General features: G+C 39.9%; 3 protein-coding genes across 3 annotated transcripts; all 3 read left to right on the plus strand.

Annotated features, from left to right (window-relative positions):
• Positions 1 to 10,055: 10,055 nt before the first annotated feature.
• Positions 10,056 to 11,834, plus strand: slc18a3a (solute carrier family 18 member 3a). Its single transcript, XM_041050320.1, has 2 exons — positions 10,056 to 10,090; positions 10,250 to 11,834. Exons 1-2 carry the CDS (start codon positions 10,056 to 10,058, stop codon positions 11,832 to 11,834), a joined length of 1,620 nt encoding a protein of 539 aa, XP_040906254.1.
• Positions 11,835 to 13,699: 1,865 nt separating this feature from the next.
• On the plus strand, positions 13,700 to 19,413 carry chata (choline O-acetyltransferase a). The gene is given in 15 exon segments (XM_041050168.1): positions 13,700 to 13,747; positions 14,183 to 14,374; positions 14,769 to 14,887; positions 15,497 to 15,550; positions 15,643 to 15,823; positions 16,457 to 16,634; positions 16,754 to 16,923; positions 17,067 to 17,167; positions 17,286 to 17,414; positions 17,531 to 17,653; positions 17,750 to 17,891; positions 18,132 to 18,194; positions 18,296 to 18,433; positions 18,989 to 19,373; positions 19,376 to 19,413. Coding segments are annotated over 15 exon segments (2,061 nt in total).
• Positions 19,414 to 21,190: 1,777 nt separating this feature from the next.
• c11h10orf53 (chromosome 11 C10orf53 homolog) lies at positions 21,191 to 21,679 on the plus strand. The gene is made up of 3 exons (XM_041050428.1): positions 21,191 to 21,284; positions 21,390 to 21,509; positions 21,615 to 21,679. The coding sequence occupies exons 1-3, from the start codon at positions 21,191 to 21,193 to the stop codon at positions 21,677 to 21,679; spliced, it is 279 nt and encodes a 92-aa protein (XP_040906362.1).
• Positions 21,680 to 21,773: the final 94 nt, after the last annotated feature.

Raw genomic sequence — 21,773 nt, forward strand, 5'->3', positions numbered from 1 at the left:
GGTCACAGATTGATGCTAGGGACAGTCAAGAAGGCCACCTCCCTTGTTTATTGCCCCTGTCAGTGAGATGTGAAAGTGTGTGCATGCCACTGATGTCCCATCAGGCTCTGTAAAGTCATAAGTGATCTCTGTATCCAGAAGAGAACTGCACTAATCCACAAAACAAGAGGACCATTCTTCAATGCACAACCCCCACAACAAGTTAGAGATTAGTCACTGGCTGTAGATTTGCTGGACGTGCTTCTCGCCTCGAGATTTGCATATGAAATAGCGACATAAGTCTGTGTAACACTGAAAAAACATCTAAGTAAGAGAAGTCAGATCGAAGTAGTGCTGTTTATTTAATTGAATTTAGAAATGACTCTTGATTTAGTAAAGGTTAGGCTTTCAAATTTAGACTTAGACACAATTTGATTCTTATTAAACTTGTGAATATCATTAAATACAATTATTATGTATCCGTATGTATGATTCTATATCCGTACAAACACTTACTTTAACTTACTTTAACATTTCTTTGAAATGTATTGTCAAAGCAAAGTGTTAAATAATACACAGTAACATAATGGTTATCATATAATCAATATTCTTACAGTAGGTTTCAAAAACCAGTAATAAAGTGGATAGCTCAAATCAAGCAATCTGATAGGATGGTAGCCGTGATATAATAACCGTACGTAACTGCGATGATTTCTAATTCTTTTACACAATTCAGTATCACTGTGTGTGAGAGGAAATAAAGTCAGCAAGCTGAAAAACTGCTACATGGAAACATATTAACCTCTGTTTCTGCAGCATCACAATTCACAAACTACCTGACGCAGGTTTTGAAACAACCGTGGCCGTAAGTAGCCACAAGTGCGAAACCAGAGAAAGTGAGGCAACATCCTGACTTCACACCAAGCAAACCAATGCAAACCTACACGCATAGTCATCCTACAGGCACTGGACAGTTTTTCAGTGGTTGCACAATAAATGGCAACATACATATTAATGTAAATAAATAGCCAAACAATGAAATCAACCGGTGATTAAAAAAAAAAAAGGTAAAATAAGTTAGAGCGTTGCACTGCAGCTGCCCTGCACTATGTGCAGGCACTGTGGATGACTTATTTCTTTATAAGAACAATACTTTAAGAAAATGTGAGTAAAAGCGATTTTAATTGGAATGTGTCTAGAACTTAAGTATTGCCATATTTTGTAACTGTTATATAAAAGCAAAAGCTCACAACACGCCGAAAGGCAGATTAAATCACAGCTAAGGGGGTTGTCAGCCCGAAGTGAAACGTCCCTGAGCTACTCAGTATATCACGGCTTGTTGTGACGTATAGACCACTGTTGTGATGTTGTTTTAATGTAGCATATGATTTGGTATAGCACAGATGTAATGAGGAATGTTAACATATAACACATGATCAGACTTGGGGTCAGAGTGGGGTGCGTTTCTAAATTGAATAACATAGTTACAAGAACCATTCATATACAAGTGAAAGTGGATGCTTTTTAAATACATGGAATATTTAAAGGGATTTCATTCTTCACTATGTTGCATGAATGTGATTTATGACATCATAATGTAAATCCTAAACAGCACAAACAGGCCTATTCACACTCTCACAATTCTCCTAATCAGGTAAAATGATCCCATGCTGTACAATTTAGTTATGTGTAGATTTTGTATACTTATTGGTAACTGTGAAATCCTTTTACCTTTGAAAACTTGTATTTTCATTTTATTGTTATGTGTTAAAAATATAAATTGGATTTTTTTTTTTGTCAGTTCACTTGCTGTATATAATTTACAGAATGTGATTAACCTAAAATGATGACAACCGGCAGAGATCCAGTAATCCTTGGATAATTAATAAAGGATTAACACTGTCTCAGCTCTTTGTCTGTTTGTCTTCTCTGTGTTCTACAATGTCAGAGAATCAGTGGGATGCACATCTCACGTATGTTAACCACTACTACTAATTAAAATAATCGTTTGGAATATCCACAGTGCTGGTGTGGCCAGTGGGGGTCGGTAACATGAGTATTTCCATTTTATGCGACTTCTACTTCTTGTCCATTATATTTCAGAGGAAAATACTGTACTTTTTACTCCACTAGATTTGTTTGATTGTTTGCGTTACTAGTTACTTTGCAGGTTCAGGTTATTAACTTATGTACTTTTTCTTAGGTAAAATTTTGAATGCATGACTTTAACTTGTAAGAGAATATTTTTTACACTGTTATTGCTACTTATACTTAAGTTAAACATCTCTACTTCTTCCACCACTACACGTGTGACAGATCAATTGAAGTGAAGCAGACGTTCAATCAGTATGACGAAGATAACACCCAGAGGTTGCGGCGTACAGTAGAAGCCCCCAGTTGGTGTTTCTAAGCAGATTAATAGACAACAGCCTGTCAGTGGAGCGAGTTGTTGCATAATTGTGTGGTAATAACACATGTGCAGTGGGAAAACCCAGCCCCTGTGTCGTCAGCATCATTCTTACTTATTCCAGCTAATTCAATCATCTGCAGGAAAACACTACGGATTAGACCTTTCAGATGTCATGAAATGTGCTTAAAATAAGGATTATTTTAGCTTACATGTATGAGTACTGAACAGATTATTTTCCTTATAATCAATATAAAACTTCCACCAGAATCTTCATGATGTGAACATCATAGTCCCCAGACACTGATGGACACATGGAGCTTCGTAAACCACTGCAGGCCACGATCAACTGCCGACATGAATGGATTTTTAGAGTTTTAAAGAACACTGTGCAATAAATAGCTAGAAAAATAAAATTAACATTAAAAGTACATTAGTAGTAAGCCCATCCATCTTCTTTATTTACAAAATAAGAATCTATCTTGGCTTCTGTGAAATGGTAAATGCTGTTAATATAAAAATCACTACAATTTCTCCAAGGGTCAAAATAACAGAGCATCATTAGCAAAGCAACTGTAGATCAGATAGATCAGTAGCTGTGGTTCATTGTTCACCCATTTGGTGGTACTATGCAATAAATTAAACCTGACACATACTATAGTAATGTTTGAGACTAGGGTTTACTTTGTGATAATTAAACCTTTTTTTTCCAAGTTCAGAGTTTATTTTGTATCTAATAATGTTTTGTCGTCATAGATGATGTTCACAGATTAATTATTTGAACCACATTGGCCAGAGATTTACGTCAGATGACTGCTGGATTATGTTATACTTTGAATCCAAATGTCTGGCAGGAGACCACAGTTTGGTTTTTTTTCCCCCCATCAGCTTTCCCTCTCTTACAATCAAACATATTCAGGTACTTAGAGTTCACTGAGGATTATGTCTGGTCAACCAATGAAGTTTTCATATGGGCTTTTTGAGAGGATTACACAGCAACATGAGCGCACAAGTGCAGGGGGTAAAATCAAAGAGAGTAAGGACTGTTCCAGAAAGAAAGAAGAAGTTAAATGAATCAGCATTCCCCTGAGCAACGAGGGGGAAAAAATAATACAAGTGCTGCTGAGGATGGTTGTAACATAGGATAATACTGGTAACACTGTCAATTCCCCCCAATCAACAACAAGCAACAGATCATGTGATTTTTGTATGGCTGCTCCCAAAACTATCAACCTTGCAGCAAGTAAGTGAATTTTCAATCTTAAATTAGAAGAATCAGCGAAATAAGTTAACTTGTGCTAATGTAATGTTACGCTGTATTACCTAACTGTTGACCAGTTGCTAGAACTGGGGGAAGTCGCACAGAACAAAGATAAGGAAATTTGTCAGGATCAGGGCATAGAATGGTAACAGCTAAAACACCGGCATGTTACACATGAACATGCATGCACACACTTAATTCACACATTGTTAACAGAAAGCTATTATTTAACTCAGGAAAAACATAATTAAAGAATAACTAAATTTGAATAAATAGAATTTTTTGAAGAAGTGTTGATGGTAACTAGAACAAAATGTAGTGTTACTTGGAAATACAACATTTATGCTACATTTAAAATGGTGTAACTGAAAGATGCAAAGACCTACATAATGAAAAAAATGTTGCAGCCATGCCCAGTTGCCCCCACCAGTCTTACTCTAAATCCTTCTTGTGTACAAAACCCCTTTGCTGTTCAGTGAAGGGTGAAGTGAACAGAGTCTGCCCAACCTGAAGTGCATAATTTTGCCGAATCAGTGCCACTTTCTATGCTTCCATCTTTGGTAGAATCAGATGGTGATTTCAACCCTTTGTGATCGACCTCGGGCCCAGTCGAGCTCAAAAATGAGGTGAAATGTCAATCTGCTGCCTCAGGTCGACCACACTTTCCTTTACTCCAACAGTGATCTTGACAGTCAGATGTGAAGCCGATTATATAACCCCAACCCCATAAGACTACACACACACACACACACACACACACACACACTCTTGTTGAGCAGCCACAGGACAATCAGTGGTAATGCTGAACACAGCTGCTCTTTCAATCAATTCATTGAACCTGAGAAATCACACCATTTGTACAAAGTGCGATTTACATGAAACAAATGGATATGTGACAATTTTGTCTCCACATTCAATCTTAAGACAACAAAGATACAAATACACACCTAACATATTACAATGAGAAAAAAAACATTTGTTTTAAAGAAACAGTATTTTTACAGGATTAGTCTTTCAGTGTAATCTGGATTAAAGTGGAGCTGCGCGTCACTGCTCTTTAGAAATCGCTGTTTTAATTCATTAAACCGCTCACTTTGACCAGTATAGGGTGGACGGTATTGGGACCACTCACCCTGTTCACACCCTGACTGACACATATCCACACACACACACACAACAGAATACAACATGGTGTAGGGTAATACACAATAGAACATCTTGTGCTGAGCAGCAAATGTCACACATGGGATGTGACTCGCTGTTTCATTTTGATTAGATGTTTTTCAGCCTAATATAACTTAAAACCTTTGATGAGGAGGTGCAGTTTTCCTACACTGTTGCTAATTCACTGAAATTACAGGTGACACATCTCTGTTCGTGCAGGGATGGTACATGCATAAGCAATTCTGACGGTCAATTATGAATTCACCCAGTGAGCACGAGAAGCAGCAGTTAAACTATGCTTTGATTAAATGAATGGATTTCGCACATGGGGACGAGGTTGTTTTTAATCCATTCAGCTACATGGATTATCCTATCAATCAACAGTCCCTACAGTTCAAATGCAGTATACATGCAGTATCCAACTAAAGGATATATATTTAGTTCTGTATCGCCTTCCATGTCCATCTGTAGGCTGGGCCGTTGAGTTTCTATATGGGACACTTATATAAATGCATCTATTTGACTATTAGAAGGCAGAGCCCTTGATACTGCAATTTAGATGCAAATGTACTGTATATAACGCTTGTTCCTATTTGTGATGTCTGTTTGACAATGCCTGACAAAGATCTCCGTCAGAATGTTCCTCTTAAATTAAACTTGCTGGGAGCTATCTGTGCTGTCAGCGGATCTTTGTCTAACTTTTTCATCTCTGCAGGCCATGCCGCTAGCATGGCTGAAAATGTATTTCCAAAAATTAACCCCAAAAGACAGCCTAAACTCCACCCCCTCATGAGTACTTTTACATTGTTGTTTTCCCTCTTCTCTTGCTTCCTTTTCTTTCTTTCTCTCCTTAGAAAACCTACAGAACCTAGAATACAGTACACAGTGACTGCTCTTACATTGCACTGCTGTCATTTGTTTACCTTTACTGATATAAAATTCAAATGCAAGGCTTTTATTTGTAGTTTAGTGTTGTGCCTTTTTGGTATTGCTGCATTTTTTGTTAGTGACGGACTTCAGTACATCTCCCACCACTGCAGACTACAGCAGGAATGCAAATCATCTGAACTTTGACTGTCTTGATAGTTGAGGAATTTGCCTTTGCAGTAGTCAACTTGTTGCTATTTTATAAATGTTAAGTCCATTTCTACTTTCAAACTATTTGCAGATTTCACTATACAAAAAAAATAACTTAGTATTGTAATCATTCAAGTCCCTCTGGGTTATTTCTGACGTTTAGGCTGTGTGCATTTGGCTGCAGTGGCCTGGGATTTTGTACGACCGTTAGAAATTAATACTTTGGCAACCAATCAAGATTACATGGTGATCTTGAATCTCCTGAGCTAGTTTCAAATCAGATCAGAGCAGAATCACTGGGAAAACAGCAAAAAAATGTTGATCCCCTAACACAGCCAATCCAGTTATGAGGGCAGACTCCGCCCTCGTCGACAGTCAAGAGGACACTGAACTAAAAACAGATCGTTTTCCCAGAATAAAGAGTTGACTGGCAAAACAACTAAACAAAGTTCCACCCGCTAAAACCAAGATCTGCATGCAGAGTTCTGCAAATCCATTCATGCAGAATTATCCAAACTGAAAACTCAAAATAATACATGGAGAGCAGAATTAGGATGATACCCATACCCAATTACAAAACTTAAAAAGATAGAAAGTGACCCTGACACGCTCAATAACAAAGCCCTCATCTACTGAGAGACCCAAAAGAGAAGCCCGCTTATCCTGCTAGTTCTGCGACTCTGCCTCAAACACAAGCAGAGCCTGTAATACTATTTGGCCCTAAACAGATAATACAAAGTGGCAGATTACCTGACCACTGTGACCGATCCAAAACTAAGGAAATCCTTGACCACATACAGATTCAGTGAGCTCAGCCGCGCCATGGGGAAAAGCCGCCACAGGCAGACATGGCTCCCCAGAGAAGAAAGACAAGACAGATTACAACCACCCAAAAAGACTAAAAAAAATCCACAACTCCTGTGTAAAATACAGCAATGTGTAAAGATAAAAGGGAGATTTGTCAGTTGCTGTGACCAGATGTATTTCAGTGCAACCACCAATTATCTGTGTATATGTTTCTAACAGCAAAATCACGATTCTTATGTTTTATGCACATTTTTATCACACATGCTTTAGAAATATAAATGTCTGTTTCCCATGCCAATTAAGTCTCTTTGAACTGAATTAAATTGAAATAAATTGAATTGAGAGAGAGAGAGAGAGATCGAGCACCACGGTCTCTTGGGTGAACCAGAAGCCAACGCAGAGTTCCGGCCTTCATGATTCTGCTTAAGCTTTCCAGTTACAGTATGTTCAGTGAGGGAAATAAATGTGATTATCAAAGCTGTTCTCTCACTAATGTGACGTAACGTTTCATCTAAAAATAAAACTGAAAAAATTTGAGCCCCTTTCTGGTTACATTCCTAACATCTATTGCCTGGACTTAGCCCGTCTACGTCAAACAAAGCTCTAGGGTGAAACCACAGGCTGGATTTCTCTGATTTTACTTTAAAGGCACTGGAAATGAGCAGTGTGTTTGGTGGTTTAAAGGTAAATTAATTGTATTTAACTTCGGTACTCACTACTTCAGTCATGTTAACTACATGTATTTTCCCAGTTTTCCTGGTTTTAGCAGCTTATGTGTTTTCCAGGTTCCAAAACAAGTGCGTGTTCTGTAATACCTGGACTATGCATTGGCCAGGCATTACATACAGGCCAAACACCGCCCACCATCCTCTCCATGACTGCCTGTGAAAAAGTATGGGGTGGTGTTGCAAAATATCTTACCCAAAGAGAGACACTGCCACAATAAGCCCAAACAGAGTTACTTTGAGGCCATTCTTTATCATTTTGTTTTTGTTTTTATCTGCATTAATGATAGAATATTCTTATTGAACACAGTGTCAAAGTCATTGTTGGATGGATGGATAAAATGAACCTTTGGACCTTTGTTGTCTGTACTATATTGTGGCTTGTTAGTTACAACATCTGAGCCTCCGTCTTCTATCACTTTACTTGCCTCTTGTGGCTTTCTGAGAGTTTGCGCCTCTTTTCTGGTGTTGTCTCATATAAATGACTCCTTCTTAAACACTACTCATGTTCTGAAGAGAGCTTTGGGTAAAAATACATCACAAATCATATTTTGATTAAATACAAATCTGCTCAGACACCTTTTAATATTTCGATAATTTGTGTTTTCCTGGTTTAAATGTATTTTATCTTTATCTTGCAATTAAAATGACTTTTCCGCTCAGTGTGTGACTGGATCATCCGATGTAAGATTTGGTCTGATAAACAAAACCTCTCTACAAGATATAGAGTATAATGTGAACACTGCTCTTCTGTGACAAACATAAAATGATAAAGTTGGAAATCCTATAGTCGCATAGCTGTTGTCTACTAAAAATGTATAAGGATATGAGGACATCTACTGGCTGTACAAGGACATATAGAGTTCCTTGACTAATTTATTCTTCCTCCACCAGATGTCAATAGTTCTCTGTTTCAGGTTTCAGATCTAATCATTAATCTGTAGCCACCGTTTTAATTTATTTGGAAAACAAATAGAATAAAGCGTTGGAAAAAAAGGAAAAAACAAAACCTAAAAAAAAAGACTTCCCTTAAATAATTTTCAATCCAATTTTCCTGTTTTAAATGTAAATCTAACAAGTGTCAATATCTTGAAAGATCCCATATAAACCCATCTGATTCCAGTGTGATAGTTGAGTCAAGAAAATTCTCTAGAGGTTGATTTGCATTTGAAATCAAATTATTTAACCCCATTAGTAAATTGCTTTCACCGAGCACAGTAAATGACGGTGACAGCTGCTGAACCTTTTCCGCACCGGTAGATGGCGGTGTCCAGCTACATTTAAAGCCCCAGTGCACTCGCCTCACTGAGGCTGAAAGTGGAATATGATTCCTTGAAGTTTTATTAAAAAATGGGAGTAGTAGTAATTCTCACAGGTTTTACTGCAGCGATATGTACTCAGCGTTAATGTTGAGAGATTATTTTAAAGGTTAAATTTGTTTTTTAAAAAAAAAAAGAAAGAACGAAAGACAAGAAAAAGTACATTTTGTGCAAAAGAACGAATTTCAAAGAAAAGCTACCAGGAAGTTGGTGCTGAAGGTTAAATAAAACATTAAACTTTAGATGATAAGCATGAACCTGTTGGTTGTTCTGGCTCTGACATGGTTCAAAAGCAAAGAAGCAGAAGCAAAATATTTCAGTTTCAGCCACATTTATCTCATACACGCGGGGAGGTGAGAGCGCACGATCAGCCTCTTACTGTTTTAGATGTGTTACACCTCAGCAGCGTGGATGCAACGTTCTTGAACCTAAACTCACCTCGGCTCCCACCAATAGTTTAGCTTTTGGAAACTAAGAACAGCGGCAGGTTCTGTTTGTGGGGAAATAAACCGGAAAGAGTAAATGATTTCATCTCATCAGTCCTGCTTCTAGTGACATCCTCTGTGGAGCTGTCCGCGGGAATGTGGTGCTGAAACGAAACAGTTTTGTTCTTGGTAAATGACGATGAATTGTATGAATATTTCTTTGCAGCAGTGTCGCTGCTACAGGATTCTTTATGTCACTGAGTCCACTTTAAGTTAAAAGCGAAACCTGCGCCGTATTGCAAGAGTTTTACCGATTCTATAAAAGGTATCCTACTTTTAGATTTGATAAAACTGCTGATAAGTGTCATTTAAAATTGTAAAGATGAAGTATAACCTTAATAAGTATAAACTGAAGCAAGCACCGTGGGCTCTGCTTTGAAGCAACTGACTGGACAGCAGTGTGCACTCGGGATTCTGTGTTTAATTAGCATAAAAGATCTGCTGGAGAGCAGCAGGACTGTGCGTCACAGCCATCGGCGAAGAAAGGAGGGGGGAGGGGGACACCTATGGGAGTCAACAAACTGCAGTGTGTATTCCTTCCACGGCCGACAAAAACCAGTCCGGCTGATGTGAAATGATGACTTAGCTCACAGCGTTACAGGTGACTGGAGACAGCTGGGAGCGTCTGGGAGCCGGAGGGGCGCAGCAGACGGACCTAAAGCAGCGAGTGCGCTGATGAAGCCGGCGCTGTGAGCTGCAGGTGAATCCCCAACCTGTGAGCGCTGTCCGGGACCAGCGCGTCACCTGAATGACGGGATATGAGACAATGAAGCAACTAGGGACGACGGGGATAAAACGAGTCCAAGTCACGAGAGTGGAAATGCGCGTGCGATGACGGACGGAGCAGGGGACAGAGAAGAGGTAAAGCAGAGGAAAGTTATCTAGCTCATTAGTAACGATCCCGGTGCTGGATAAGAGAAGAAAATAAAAAGTCGGAACAAATGTTCCAGGCGTGCGTAATTCTATAAACAAATCAAGTGGGGGAAACCGACTTTATTTATTTTTTTTATAAAACAAGACTTGAGCCAGAGAGGGGAGAAGGGGGAAATCATGGAGCCGGGGGAGACCACAGAGGGACAAGGCACTAATTTGGCACAATCTGCCGCCTCCAAACTGTCCCAGGTGGGTGAAAGAACTAAACAACTGGGCAATGTAATCCAAGACCCAGAGCGGCAGAAACGGATTATTCTAGTAATAGTCTGTACAGCACTTTTGTTAGACAACATGCTTTACATGGTAATTGTGCCAATTATACCCGATTACCTCGAAGGGCTACAGAACGCAGCGGATCAAACCCAAGATGTTGCACTGCACACCAACTCCACTAACAGCACCATCCACAAAGTCACCAAAGGGAACTTCGACCTACAAATAGGCGTTCTTTTTGCCTCCAAGGCCATCCTGCAGCTCCTGGTGAACCCGCTAAGTGGCACGTTTATAGACAGGGTCGGGTATGATATCCCGCTCTTCATCGGGCTCAATGTCATGTTTCTCTCCACTCTTATATTTGCCTTCGCCGAGAACTACGCGACTCTGTTCCTGGCGCGCAGCATGCAGGGCCTCGGCTCGGCTTTCGCGGACACTTCAGGGATCGCTCTGATCGCCGACAAGTACACGGAGGAGGCAGAGAGGAGCAAAGCGCTGGGTATTGCCTTGGCTTTCATCTCTTTTGGAAGCCTTGTGGCGCCCCCCTTTGGAGGGGTCCTCTATGAGTTCGCAGGGAAGCGGATGCCCTTCCTGATTCTGGCCTGTATCTGTCTCATTGATGGTGTATTGTGTTTGACTGTGCTGAAACCCTTCTCAAACCGAGAAAGAGAAAACATGCCAGTGGGCACCCCCATATATAAACTGATGATTGATCCTTATATAGCTGTAGTGGCTGGTGCTCTGACTATCTGTAACATCCCTCTTGCCTTCCTTGAGCCCACTATCGCCAACTGGATGGAGGAAACCATGCATTCCAGCCAGTGGGAGATCGGTATGACATGGTTCCCTGCCTTCTTCCCTCATGTTTTAGGTGTATACCTCACTGTCAAATTAGCAGCCAAGTACCCTCACCTCCAGTGGTTTTATGGGGCTATAGGCATGGTGTTCATAGGCGCGAGCTCCTGCACAGTACCAGCCTGTAAAAACTTTGGGCAGCTCATGATCCCGCTGTGCGGAATCTGCTTTGGCATCGCCTTCGTGGACACGGCGCTCCTGCCAACACTGGGCTTCCTGGTGGATGTGAGACATGTGTCAGTGTATGGCAGCGTGTACGCCATCGCAGACATCTCTTACTGCGTGGCCTACGCCCTGGGGCCCGTGGTGGCTGGACAGATAGTGCACGACCTGGGCTTTGTTCAGCTCAACTTGGGCATGGGCCTCGCCAATGTACTTTACGCACCGGCGCTCCTTCTGCTGAAGAACGTGACACAGATGAAGCCTTCTTTCTCCGAACGAAACATGCTCCTGGAAGATGGCCCAACGGGACTGTATGATACTATTAAGATGGAGCAACGAGAGAAGAAGAAAAAGGGTTTGTGTACAACGATCGACGAGAATGGCATTGAGACCTTTGCGCAACGGTCCTATTCAGAGGAGGAATCCTCAGGAGGAGAGTACGCGTAAAAGACCTTTAACTGAGTGTAAAACTATCAAAGTGCCCATGTAGAGTTGTGTGCATCCTGTCTGATCAATTGCATAACACGATTAGGATTGTGTAACAACATCAATTATTTACTGCTTCTGGTGACAGTTCCTCCGGGTGTTGTCAAATCAAGTAGCTTCAAGCTTTTGCGGTAGAAAGGCGCTCGCTGGCGTTTGTTCATCTTAAAGTGAAGAGTATTGTGAAAGATTTGTTGAGATAAATGTCTATTCATTAACAGTATTTATCACTGTATCAGAAACTGACTCATATGGTATTCAGGGACTACGTGTAAATGTATTTTAACAAAAGAACGATTATAATGTATGCGTCTTTTAATGTAATCTGTATTCCTTTCGCCAGGGTTGTGCTGCTAAAACTCAATATGCAATACCGTGTGTCACACTGCAGTTGTAGAGAGATAAACGAGATGGAAACGACCTGAAATCTGCGTCTTGTTATTTATTTTGTTTTCTTTTGGATGATGTACTTCTGGAATGCATAGCCTCATTATCTGATCTGCGACTGTACATACATGTATATTCATGTACATAATTAAATCAATATTATGTGAATGATACTGTTTATGGAAATTATTTATTTAATTAAGCAATAAATCAAATTATTTATTGCGCTATATGACATTTTTATTTTCCTCTACAGGTGAAGGATTCCACACTAACAAAATTATCATTGTACTATAATGATACCTTTAAAATATAGTTATTTTAATAAAGCCTAAGTGTTCCACGTGAAAACGTAAATGCCTTTGATTAATTAAAAGATCGAATATCAAACTTATGAAGGCCTACAGTGAGGTGGTTTTCTGAATCTCATTAGTAAGCAGCCGAAAGTGAGAACTTAAGTCCATTATAGAGAAAGTAATTTCTCCGAATTAAAAGACCATTTAGAATCCCGAGGATGATCTTGCGTGTAAGTAAATATTTTTCATAGCACCTGCGCTTGTCCAAAAATACAAATCTTTGCATTTAATTTTAAATACACAACGCCAATTAAATCAGTCAGATGCAGTGAGGTGGAAGTAATGCGCCCAAATTGCTCGACGAAAAAGTGTTAAAAATTCAGAAAGCCAAAGGAAGACGTCCATGCAAAACGCATCCTAATTGTTCTTCGGCACAGCATCTGAGCATCTGAGGCGCTCAGTGCGTGTCTAAATAAGGTGGGGTGAAGATGTGAAGTGCCAAATAAACTTCTCCGCGAATAGCAGGACTTCTGGGAGGAGCCAGGCTGCCAGGAGGGTGAGGTACCCTCTCAGCATCTCTCCTGAGCCAGCGAGGGAGTTGTGCACTTGCCATGCTGGTGATTCAAAGATGCTCAAAATGATGAAGGATCGAAGTAGTGAAATTCAAATGAATTTCGGGCAGAAATGGATTCGAGTTGAGACGGACAAACCTAAACTTCTTGTTTGAGCCCCGGGAGGAGTGGGACTGATTATTTTCTTTTTCTCTGGCTGGTGAGTAAAATGTTTAATTCTTCTGTGATGGGATTATTCAAATTTGCTAAATTTTGTTAGGCTACTAATATATTCGTTTTAGCTATGGCAGCATGTCAATATCAAATGTGCAGGCTTGCGAGACAATTTTGATCATGCTGCATGTTAAAGTCTTGCATTGTTTACGCGCATTCTTGTACTTTTTTCTACATTTGTCTTAAATACTCCAACAAGAGTCCAACGTCTGAAGACAGATGCTCTCAGTTTGACACACAGTGGCTCAGTTATCTTAAAGCACTTTCCCCTGCCACAACTTCATACTGATATTATTTTATTTGTGGACACAGAGTCTGTCTCATGAGTCGACCTGCTTGACTACCGCTCTGCACCGCCAACATGCCAGTTCTGGACCGAGAGCCCTCCAAAGCTTTAGGGGGCGGAGATGTAAATATCTTATATATGACTTATATGGATATAGAATTAATTTCACTTGAATATGTATGAGTGAAATCATGTTTTGCAATGAATTAGGAATATAAAAAATCTAATTAAAGTAAAGAACATTAATAAGATTAAGACATAAAAGTAGCTTTCTGAAAAAAAATCAAGAAGGAATCCATGAGATTTTATAAGAATTTTTACACTTTTTAAATTTTAATTGAACTATTTTCTTATTTTGAGTCAAGTGAAGTGTTTTTGGACAGAAGTTGTTCTCAGTTCAATAGTACAATTATTTCTCTAAAGTACTGTAATGATGTAATGCATGTGTCAGATGCTTTAAGCTCATGTATTGTCACAAATTTAGCTGTTCTCAGTACAGAAGTACAATTACAATGATGAGAGTTTGATGACTTTTTCACCCCCTGCCACACTGTTCAGGGCCTGCCCAAGCTGCCGCTCCCCACCCTGAAAGACACACTGGACATGTACCTGAGGTGCATGAAGCACCTGCTCACAGAGGAACAGTTTAATAAAACCCAAAACGCAGTGAAGCAGTTTGGAGCCCCTGGAGGAGTGGGGGAGCTACTACAGAGCAAACTCATGGAGAGGAGGGAAAACAAGGCAAACTGGGTAAATAAAATGATCTGGTGAAGATGCTCTTCGTTTTTAAAGTTCAGGCAAACTCTTCAGTAAATAACACTGTGGTTAGAATACATAGTTTCAAAAGGCCAAACAGTGATTTTTCTGATATTTTTTTATAGAAATGTGTTGCATAATTTATATACATAACAAATTTTGAGTTGATGAAAAAACTGCATTTTATATGACTATCAATCACATTATAGTTCAGCTTTACATCTCTATTCACAAACATTACTGATGTAAACAAATCTTCTAGGCAGACGTATCAATCAATCTCAGTCTGATAGCCTCTTTGTGCTTGATGTAATGCTCCTCCTTTATTTCCTATTAGATCACTATTACTATTCTACCTTTAAGTGAATCCCTCTGTTTCCTGCTGTAGGTGTACGACTACTGGCTGAATGACATGTACCTGAACAACAGACTGGCTCTGCCCGTCAACTCCAGTCCTGCGATGGTCTTCCCACGGCAGAACTTCAGGGCTCCCATCGACTCTTTAAGGCATGAGACCCTGCACAAAGGAGACAAACGAGTCATGAGAAAAACCTCACAGTGTAACTCTGACAGTACAGACAAATACATTGTCCTCCAGAAGTGGAAGTGATCTTTATTTCAGCATTGTGTCTTGTTGTTGACCATCATCTACAACAGACACTGTAAAAGAACAAGCTGTCAAACTGCCATGGATTGTAAAAATAAAAAAATTATCATTTTACAAGACATGACACTTGAGAAGTGATAGTGAACTGTATAAATTACTCAGACACCGGCTTTGATCGATTACAGAAAACCGAACACTTCCTTGCTACACATTGACAGATAGGGTCATTACCCAGAACACCCGGAGGGCTGAGAGGCCAGGCCAGGCTACTGGTGGCAAGGTTAATAGACAATGAAGGCTGTGGTTTGGTTAACGTGGTATTGATCTGGAACTGGCTTGTAGAGCATTTAAGTTATGTGTGACACAGCTACACAATAAATCAAGAATTAGGCCAAATCCAGGGAATTAATACCCCAAATATACAGAGTACGTGAGAGAAAGAGTGATTCAGTACAATAAGTGTGTGTGTGTTGTGAGATATGTAACAAAGCAATGTTTTTCTTTCCTAGGTTTGCTGCACACTTAATTTCTGGAGTTTTGGAGTACAAAACTCTTCTTGATGCGTAAGTTAATGCACAATGAGAGCACAGATAGTTGGCAGCATGTGCAAAAAAAGGTGTAACAGCTGTGCGTGTGTGTGTGTCCATGTATGTAGACGTGCCCTGCCTCCGGACTACGCCCGGGGACAGCTGGCTGGAACCCCTTTGTGTATGGAACAGTACTATCGCCTCTTCACTTCCTACCGCCTACCAGGGCCTGAGAGGGACACACTGGTGGCCCAGGAGAGTAGTGTGATGCCAGAGCCTGAACACATCATTGTAGCTTGTAAAAATCAGGTCAGACAAAAAACAAATCCTGAAAAACCAATACAGAATCTGACAAAAGCTTATCAATGTCAGGACCTCTCACCCATGCTGGCTTAGAAGTTAAGCATAACATTCTTGATTTTGGAAATATTAGCGTGACAAAACAATCCCAAGTAAAGGTCCACTATGACACACAGTCTTCATCAGAAGGTCGAGAAGATCAAAGATGAACTTTAATGCTTAACAAGCTAACACAGAGCAGAAGTCGAAATCAGATTCCAGGTTCCCAACTGACAAAGACCATGTATGTAAACAGCAAGAATTAGACTGTGCATCTGTGTCCCTGTCACCACAGAACATATGGATCTTCACTCACTTGTGTCTGATGGCACAGTAACCAGGCTCAGCAGGCACAATGCTAACTTATCTCCCAATGAGCAACTAACAGCTCAGCACACTGGTGCTTTTCCAGTGTGTTGCAATTCCACAGAGGTGCAATCATTCTTATAGGTAATAATAATAATACTCTACTAACCAAGATAATAGATGGTATTGGAAACACATCAATGAAGCTACAATAAATAAAGTGGTTTAGATAATCTGGATGAACTGTTGGCTTGTTAATGGTTAGCTGCAGCAATTACTTTTTAAACCTCTGCCCAGTTCTTTGTGCTGGATGTCGTGATCAACTTCCGCCGACTGAATGAAAGAGATCTGCTGACTCAGCTGGAGAAGATTGTCAAGATGGCTGACAGTGAAGAAGAGCGGCTCCCACCTATAGGTCTTCTCACTTCAGATGGACGGACAGAGTGGGCAGAATCTCGCAGTGTGCTAATGAGAGGTACATTTTCAATAGAGGCTCTAGATTTGCCAATAAAACCCTCTAAAATTAAGAGGATCTCAGAGTCTTAAGATCTGTCTGTCCCACCAAACTGACTTTTTTTTAACCTTATTTTCTAGAGTCTACTAACAGAGATTCTCTGGACATGATCGAGCGTTGTCTGTGCCTGGTTTGTCTGGATGACGCCAGTGGTCCTGAGCTAAGTGACACCACACGCGCCATGATGATGCTGCACGGAGGAGGAGTGGCCAAGAATGGTGGCAACCGCTGGTACGACAAGCCCATGCAGGTCAGTGAGCATGGTTATCAAGTCAGGCCACTTTAACATTTGTCTCTTTCACTTGTTGCATACTGTGTGCCCTGATTTATCTTTGTGAACTGGCTGCAAAATTGTTTGGTGCAACTCAACTGAAGATAGCATGACTGTGTCAGTTTGTTATAGGAGCTGACGGCTGCTGTGGAGTCGTATGTGAACATTCACCATTTGAAGGGATCGTCCTGGTGCAGTGTACAGAGTATCTACTCAAATACATGTAAGAATTGGAATGCAATTGGATTTTGGAAATGCAAAATGTGTGTGTGTGTGATATTTGTTGGTTTATGCTTAGAAAAAAATATGCTAAATTATATTATATTCCCATTTGACATCAGGATTGGCAGCCCATCAAAGCTGGTCAGAGCTGCAAGTGTGAGCGAGCTGCCTGCACCACGCAGACTCCGCTGGAAATGTACTCCAGAGATTCACAAACTCCTCACCTCGTCTGGTGACAAACTCCACAGGTCTGGGCTTACTGCATTTTCTGTACAATCAAACAAATGAATACATCTTTGTATTCTGTTCTGTTCTGATATTGTAGCTATCAAATCATAGCAGGATTTATTCTAATTTGCCTCAGGCTGGTGAGAAATCTGGACATGGAAGTCCACAAATTTTACGAGTACGGCAAGGAGTTTATCAAGAAGCAGAAAATGAGCCCAGATGCCTATATCCAGGTTGCTCTTCAGTTAGCATACTACCGGTAAGAAATAGCTAAATGTCACAGGAATGATTCTCAAACATTACATCAACCTCGGCCACGCAACATATTAGTTCTTCTCTTTGCATGTTACTCTAGATGTCATAGTAGACCAGTGTCAACCTATGAGAGTGCTTCCATACGCCGTTTTCAGGAAGGCCGAGTGGACAACATCCGCTCAGCCACACCCGAAGCCCTGGCCTTTGTCAAAGCAATGACTGATGGGATGCTCAGCACAAGTGTAAGATGTTTTAGTGTGGATGCGACAGTCATTCTGTCCGTGTTAAATGAATGCTGCTGAAGAGTAAAAACTCAGTTTGGATAATATATTGAAACTGTCAGATTTCTTTGATTTTAATAGTGTGATTCAATCTTTTACTGAAGTCTGTGGTAAGGTTCTTCACCATAAAAAAAAACTAAACTCACTGTAAATGAAGTATTTAACAGCCTGGTATTGATTCTCTGTTGTTTACATCTCCAGGATACAGAAAAGATGGAGATGTTACAAGGTGCCATAACTGCACAGACAAAATATACTATTCTGGTAACTACTCTCTAACCTCGTCCACTGATATACAGTATTACAATGTGGATTTTGCTTATCAAAGAAAATACACTAACATCCTTACCCGTTTTGTTTTTCAGGCTATTACAGGGATGGCAATAGACAATCACCTACTAGGACTGCGTGAAATTGCATATGAACTGAAGATAGAGAAGCCGGAAATATTCAAAGACGAAGCCTATCTCATCAGTAATCAGTTCATTCTCTCCACAAGTCAGGTATCTGATTTTAAAACATTAAAATGAGACTATACTTAATCAAAAATATATTAGAGTGGCACAAATCTTACACGTGAAGTACAGTTTACTTGTCCCAAGGAGTACTGCTGAGCCTGTGAAAACAGTTCTACAGTCCTCTGTGGCTGCGGAAGAGCTTTCTAAAGTTTCTAAAGTCTGAAAAGATAACCCAGATAATGTTTTCTGGGCTTGTGCTGAGACTTGAGAGTTAAAATTTTCAACAGAAAGTCTGCTCTACAAACTGAAGGCGTAAGGTTTGAAAAGAAGTGGGCGCTAACGAACCAAGGTACTTCACAGAAAAGATACTTATGAGTTACATTATGGGAAGTATGGGATCCAGCAGTTTTGACCAACTTCTTTCCTAAAAGTCAGGATATCTCGGCCTGCCACTTTTAGTCAGTTTATATAACTGACATAACAAAATGTACCACACACACCCATCTTAAGAGTTTTATATAAACCTTTCCAACTGCAGAAGTATTTGAGATTTGAGTAGAATAGTACTGTACAGCACTGAAACATTCTCTTTTCCCTCAGGTCCCGACTACTGTCGAGATGTTCTGCTGCTACGGACCCGTGGTTCCAAATGGATATGGCGCGTGCTACAATCCTCAGTCAGACCACATTATTTTCTCTGTGTCCAGTTTCCACGACAGCCCACAGACATGCTCAGCAGAATTTGTCAAGTGTCTGGTGCAGGGACTCCTGGACATGAGGGATCTGTGCAATAAATGCAACAGTGGCTCCAATCCAACCGAGCAAAGAAAAGGTCAGACAATGGAGACACATACGCAAACAGAAACAAACTGGCAAAACAAAACACTGCAGAGACCATCTGACTGCACCAAGAATCAGCAAACACTGCCACAAGTTCTGGTGAAGACACCAGACCAGACTAAAGTGGAGGCTCAGACCCAGACCTCATCACAGGGAGAGGTTCAAGCTCTGAAGAATGGAAGTAAATCATAGGAAACTGTCAGTGCCAGTCAAAATAGTGGTGGTGTGATATTAACTATATGTTTTTGTGGTGCAATAATATACTTCTCTTGAGTCATTCACAAACTAGACACTGTAACTGTGATACAAAATGTAATGTGAAGCTGTTGTATTATATACAGTATAGTTAAATGTATCAAGTGATGGCGACCATCTAATCTACTTATTCTTGGAGAATATTAGAGGTGTTTGCTTATTAAACATGACATTTTCTGCTGTTGTCACAAAAAATATCCAATATACAGCAGGAATGGAAATGTCTACCAAAATAGCTAAAGTGCATAGATACAAATTCAAGCCAAATTTGAGCTTTTGATTGTTGTTTTGTACTAAACTGAGACAAATCAGCCAAAGAAATAATAATAAATAATAATAAAATAATTATGAATAATTTGATTGTTGGATGACAACCAATGCTACAGTTAATGTTGGTGGGAAATGAGGAAACATCAAAATGGAAAAAAGAAACTCAAGATTCGTTCTCCCTTTTTACATGTCTGCATCATGAAGCCTATGAGTCAGTTTGACAAGGCAGAAGTAGCCTCTGAGTTATGACAAACGGCTGTTTGTCTCAGTTTGTCATTTTGCAAAATTGCATGCTGCTATCTAATATTGTTCTGAAGATCATGGTACATTGTGAAACGGCAATCTTCTATGCAACTTCCATTTATGGTGTCTTCATAACTTGTTGTTTGTTGCACCAATAATATGTGCTAAAATATTTGTTTAAAAAAAGTATCATTAGAAATTCAGTTCATATAGTACTCTGCTCCACATGCTGGAACAGACACTGTGTTTGTGTATATCATAACAAAAAGCAACTAAAATTTTCAAGGGATACTTTTTAGTTTATCAAAGAATATTATGTGTGATCAACTGTGTATTTGTAAATTTATGAGCAGAATATGAATTAAGTTATTTATTTTTGTATGATATAACGTGGATGTAACTGTTACAAGATGTAAATGTAAGTTTGAAAAGTAAGTATATGAAACTTACTAAGCAGAGGTGATCACTGTGTTTATGTCAAATTGTATTTACAGAGTATAGCTGAAGATTAAAACAAAACAAAAAAAAACTTTTGTTCATTTTGCTGTTTATAGATCAAAAACATGATTTTAAAAACCCTACCCTCATTCTGCTCAATATGTAAAATATCACACACATCCCCTTAATGCACTTTGCAGGTGCTGAAGCAACAGATCATATCAGTGCTTATGGACCAGTTGCATTATGGAATCAGAATATGTCTGTTTGATTAGAACAAAATCACCACAATTAATTTTTATCAAGTTATTCACTTAGTAGCTACAACCTTTATGCCAAATGCATTTGTTTATTCATCTATTTTACAGGGACAATGCACCAGTATTGTGCAAAAGACTAATTTCAATTGTTGCCAGACTTGACTGAAAAGTAGGATAATCAGAGCCTAGAACTGTGTGTTTATACATGAGCTTTTTTCTACAAAGTCTTACAAACCTTAAACGTTTTCACTTATACGAACAAATGTAAACTTCTACAAGAAACAGGAAGTGACTTTTTTTTTTTAGCCAATATTTGTTTCCTTTTTGGAAAATTAAATTCGCTATTAGCAGCTCCTGTTTGCTATGACTTGTGATGTATAAAGCTTGTTTGTTTGATAAAGAGGGGCAACTAGCATTCCTGAACACATGGTGGCAAGAAGGCCTTGTTAGCATAAGGTGCACCGTGTGCTAGTTACCCAGGTGACCACACCAAACAATGCCGGCAAACGCGCGGGTGACACTTCGCTACGGACCTTATGAATCCAGCGGAGTTGTACAACACAGGACCTTCCGTCTGCAGGGTCTCCAGGGTACGTTTCTTTTCCCATCTGAGTCCCATTAGGACGCCAGCATGTCGTCTGCTTTCCTTCCTGTTTTCTTTGAGGTCAAACATTGTCCGTCCAATATGTCCGCAGCCGCTCTGACGGCGCGCGGGCACAGGTGTATCTTAGAAGAAACGCGAGACTGGAACGCGGTGGAGCTCGTGGTCAATGGGGAGCTCGTCTTCACCTGTCACATAAAGCAGCTGGAGTTTGGTGAGTTTGTTTTCTTTGACGGAGAAAGGAGACTACACGTTACATTAGGGTCATAACTGTGTGTGATGTTACAGCCTCGCAACCTGTTGTGCTTTTACTCTGAAGGTGGAGATGGAAAACTGGATCCTGTTTGCAGAGAAGCTGTTGCTGCTGTGGAGAACGCTTACTGAAGAAAACAGAGACTGGCATTTAAATAAAAAATAAATAAAAATATGTTCATACAGAGCTTTGTTTCCTAATTCAAACAAACAAACAAACTCTATA

Source organism: Toxotes jaculatrix, chromosome 11, assembly GCF_017976425.1.
Source record: "Toxotes jaculatrix isolate fToxJac2 chromosome 11, fToxJac2.pri, whole genome shotgun sequence".
Taxonomy (NCBI): Eukaryota; Metazoa; Chordata; class Actinopteri; family Toxotidae; genus Toxotes; species Toxotes jaculatrix.

Excerpts from the sequence above, each read along its gene's own strand:
- slc18a3a (XM_041050320.1), top strand. The coding sequence starts at position 10,056 with ATGACGGACGGAGCAGGGGACAGAGAAGAGGTAAA. Across the intron at positions 10,091-10,249 it reads GGGGACAGAGAAGAGGTAAA|CCAGAGAGGGGAGAAGGGGG; the intron begins GCAGAGGAAAGT and ends ACAAGACTTGAG.
- c11h10orf53 (XM_041050428.1), top strand. The coding sequence starts at position 21,191 with ATGCCGGCAAACGCGCGGGTGACACTTCGCTACGGACCTTATGAATCC. Across the intron at positions 21,285-21,389 it reads CCGTCTGCAGGGTCTCCAGG|CCGCTCTGACGGCGCGCGGG; the intron begins GTACGTTTCTTT and ends ATATGTCCGCAG. Across the intron at positions 21,510-21,614 it reads CATAAAGCAGCTGGAGTTTG|GTGGAGATGGAAAACTGGAT; the intron begins GTGAGTTTGTTT and ends TTTACTCTGAAG.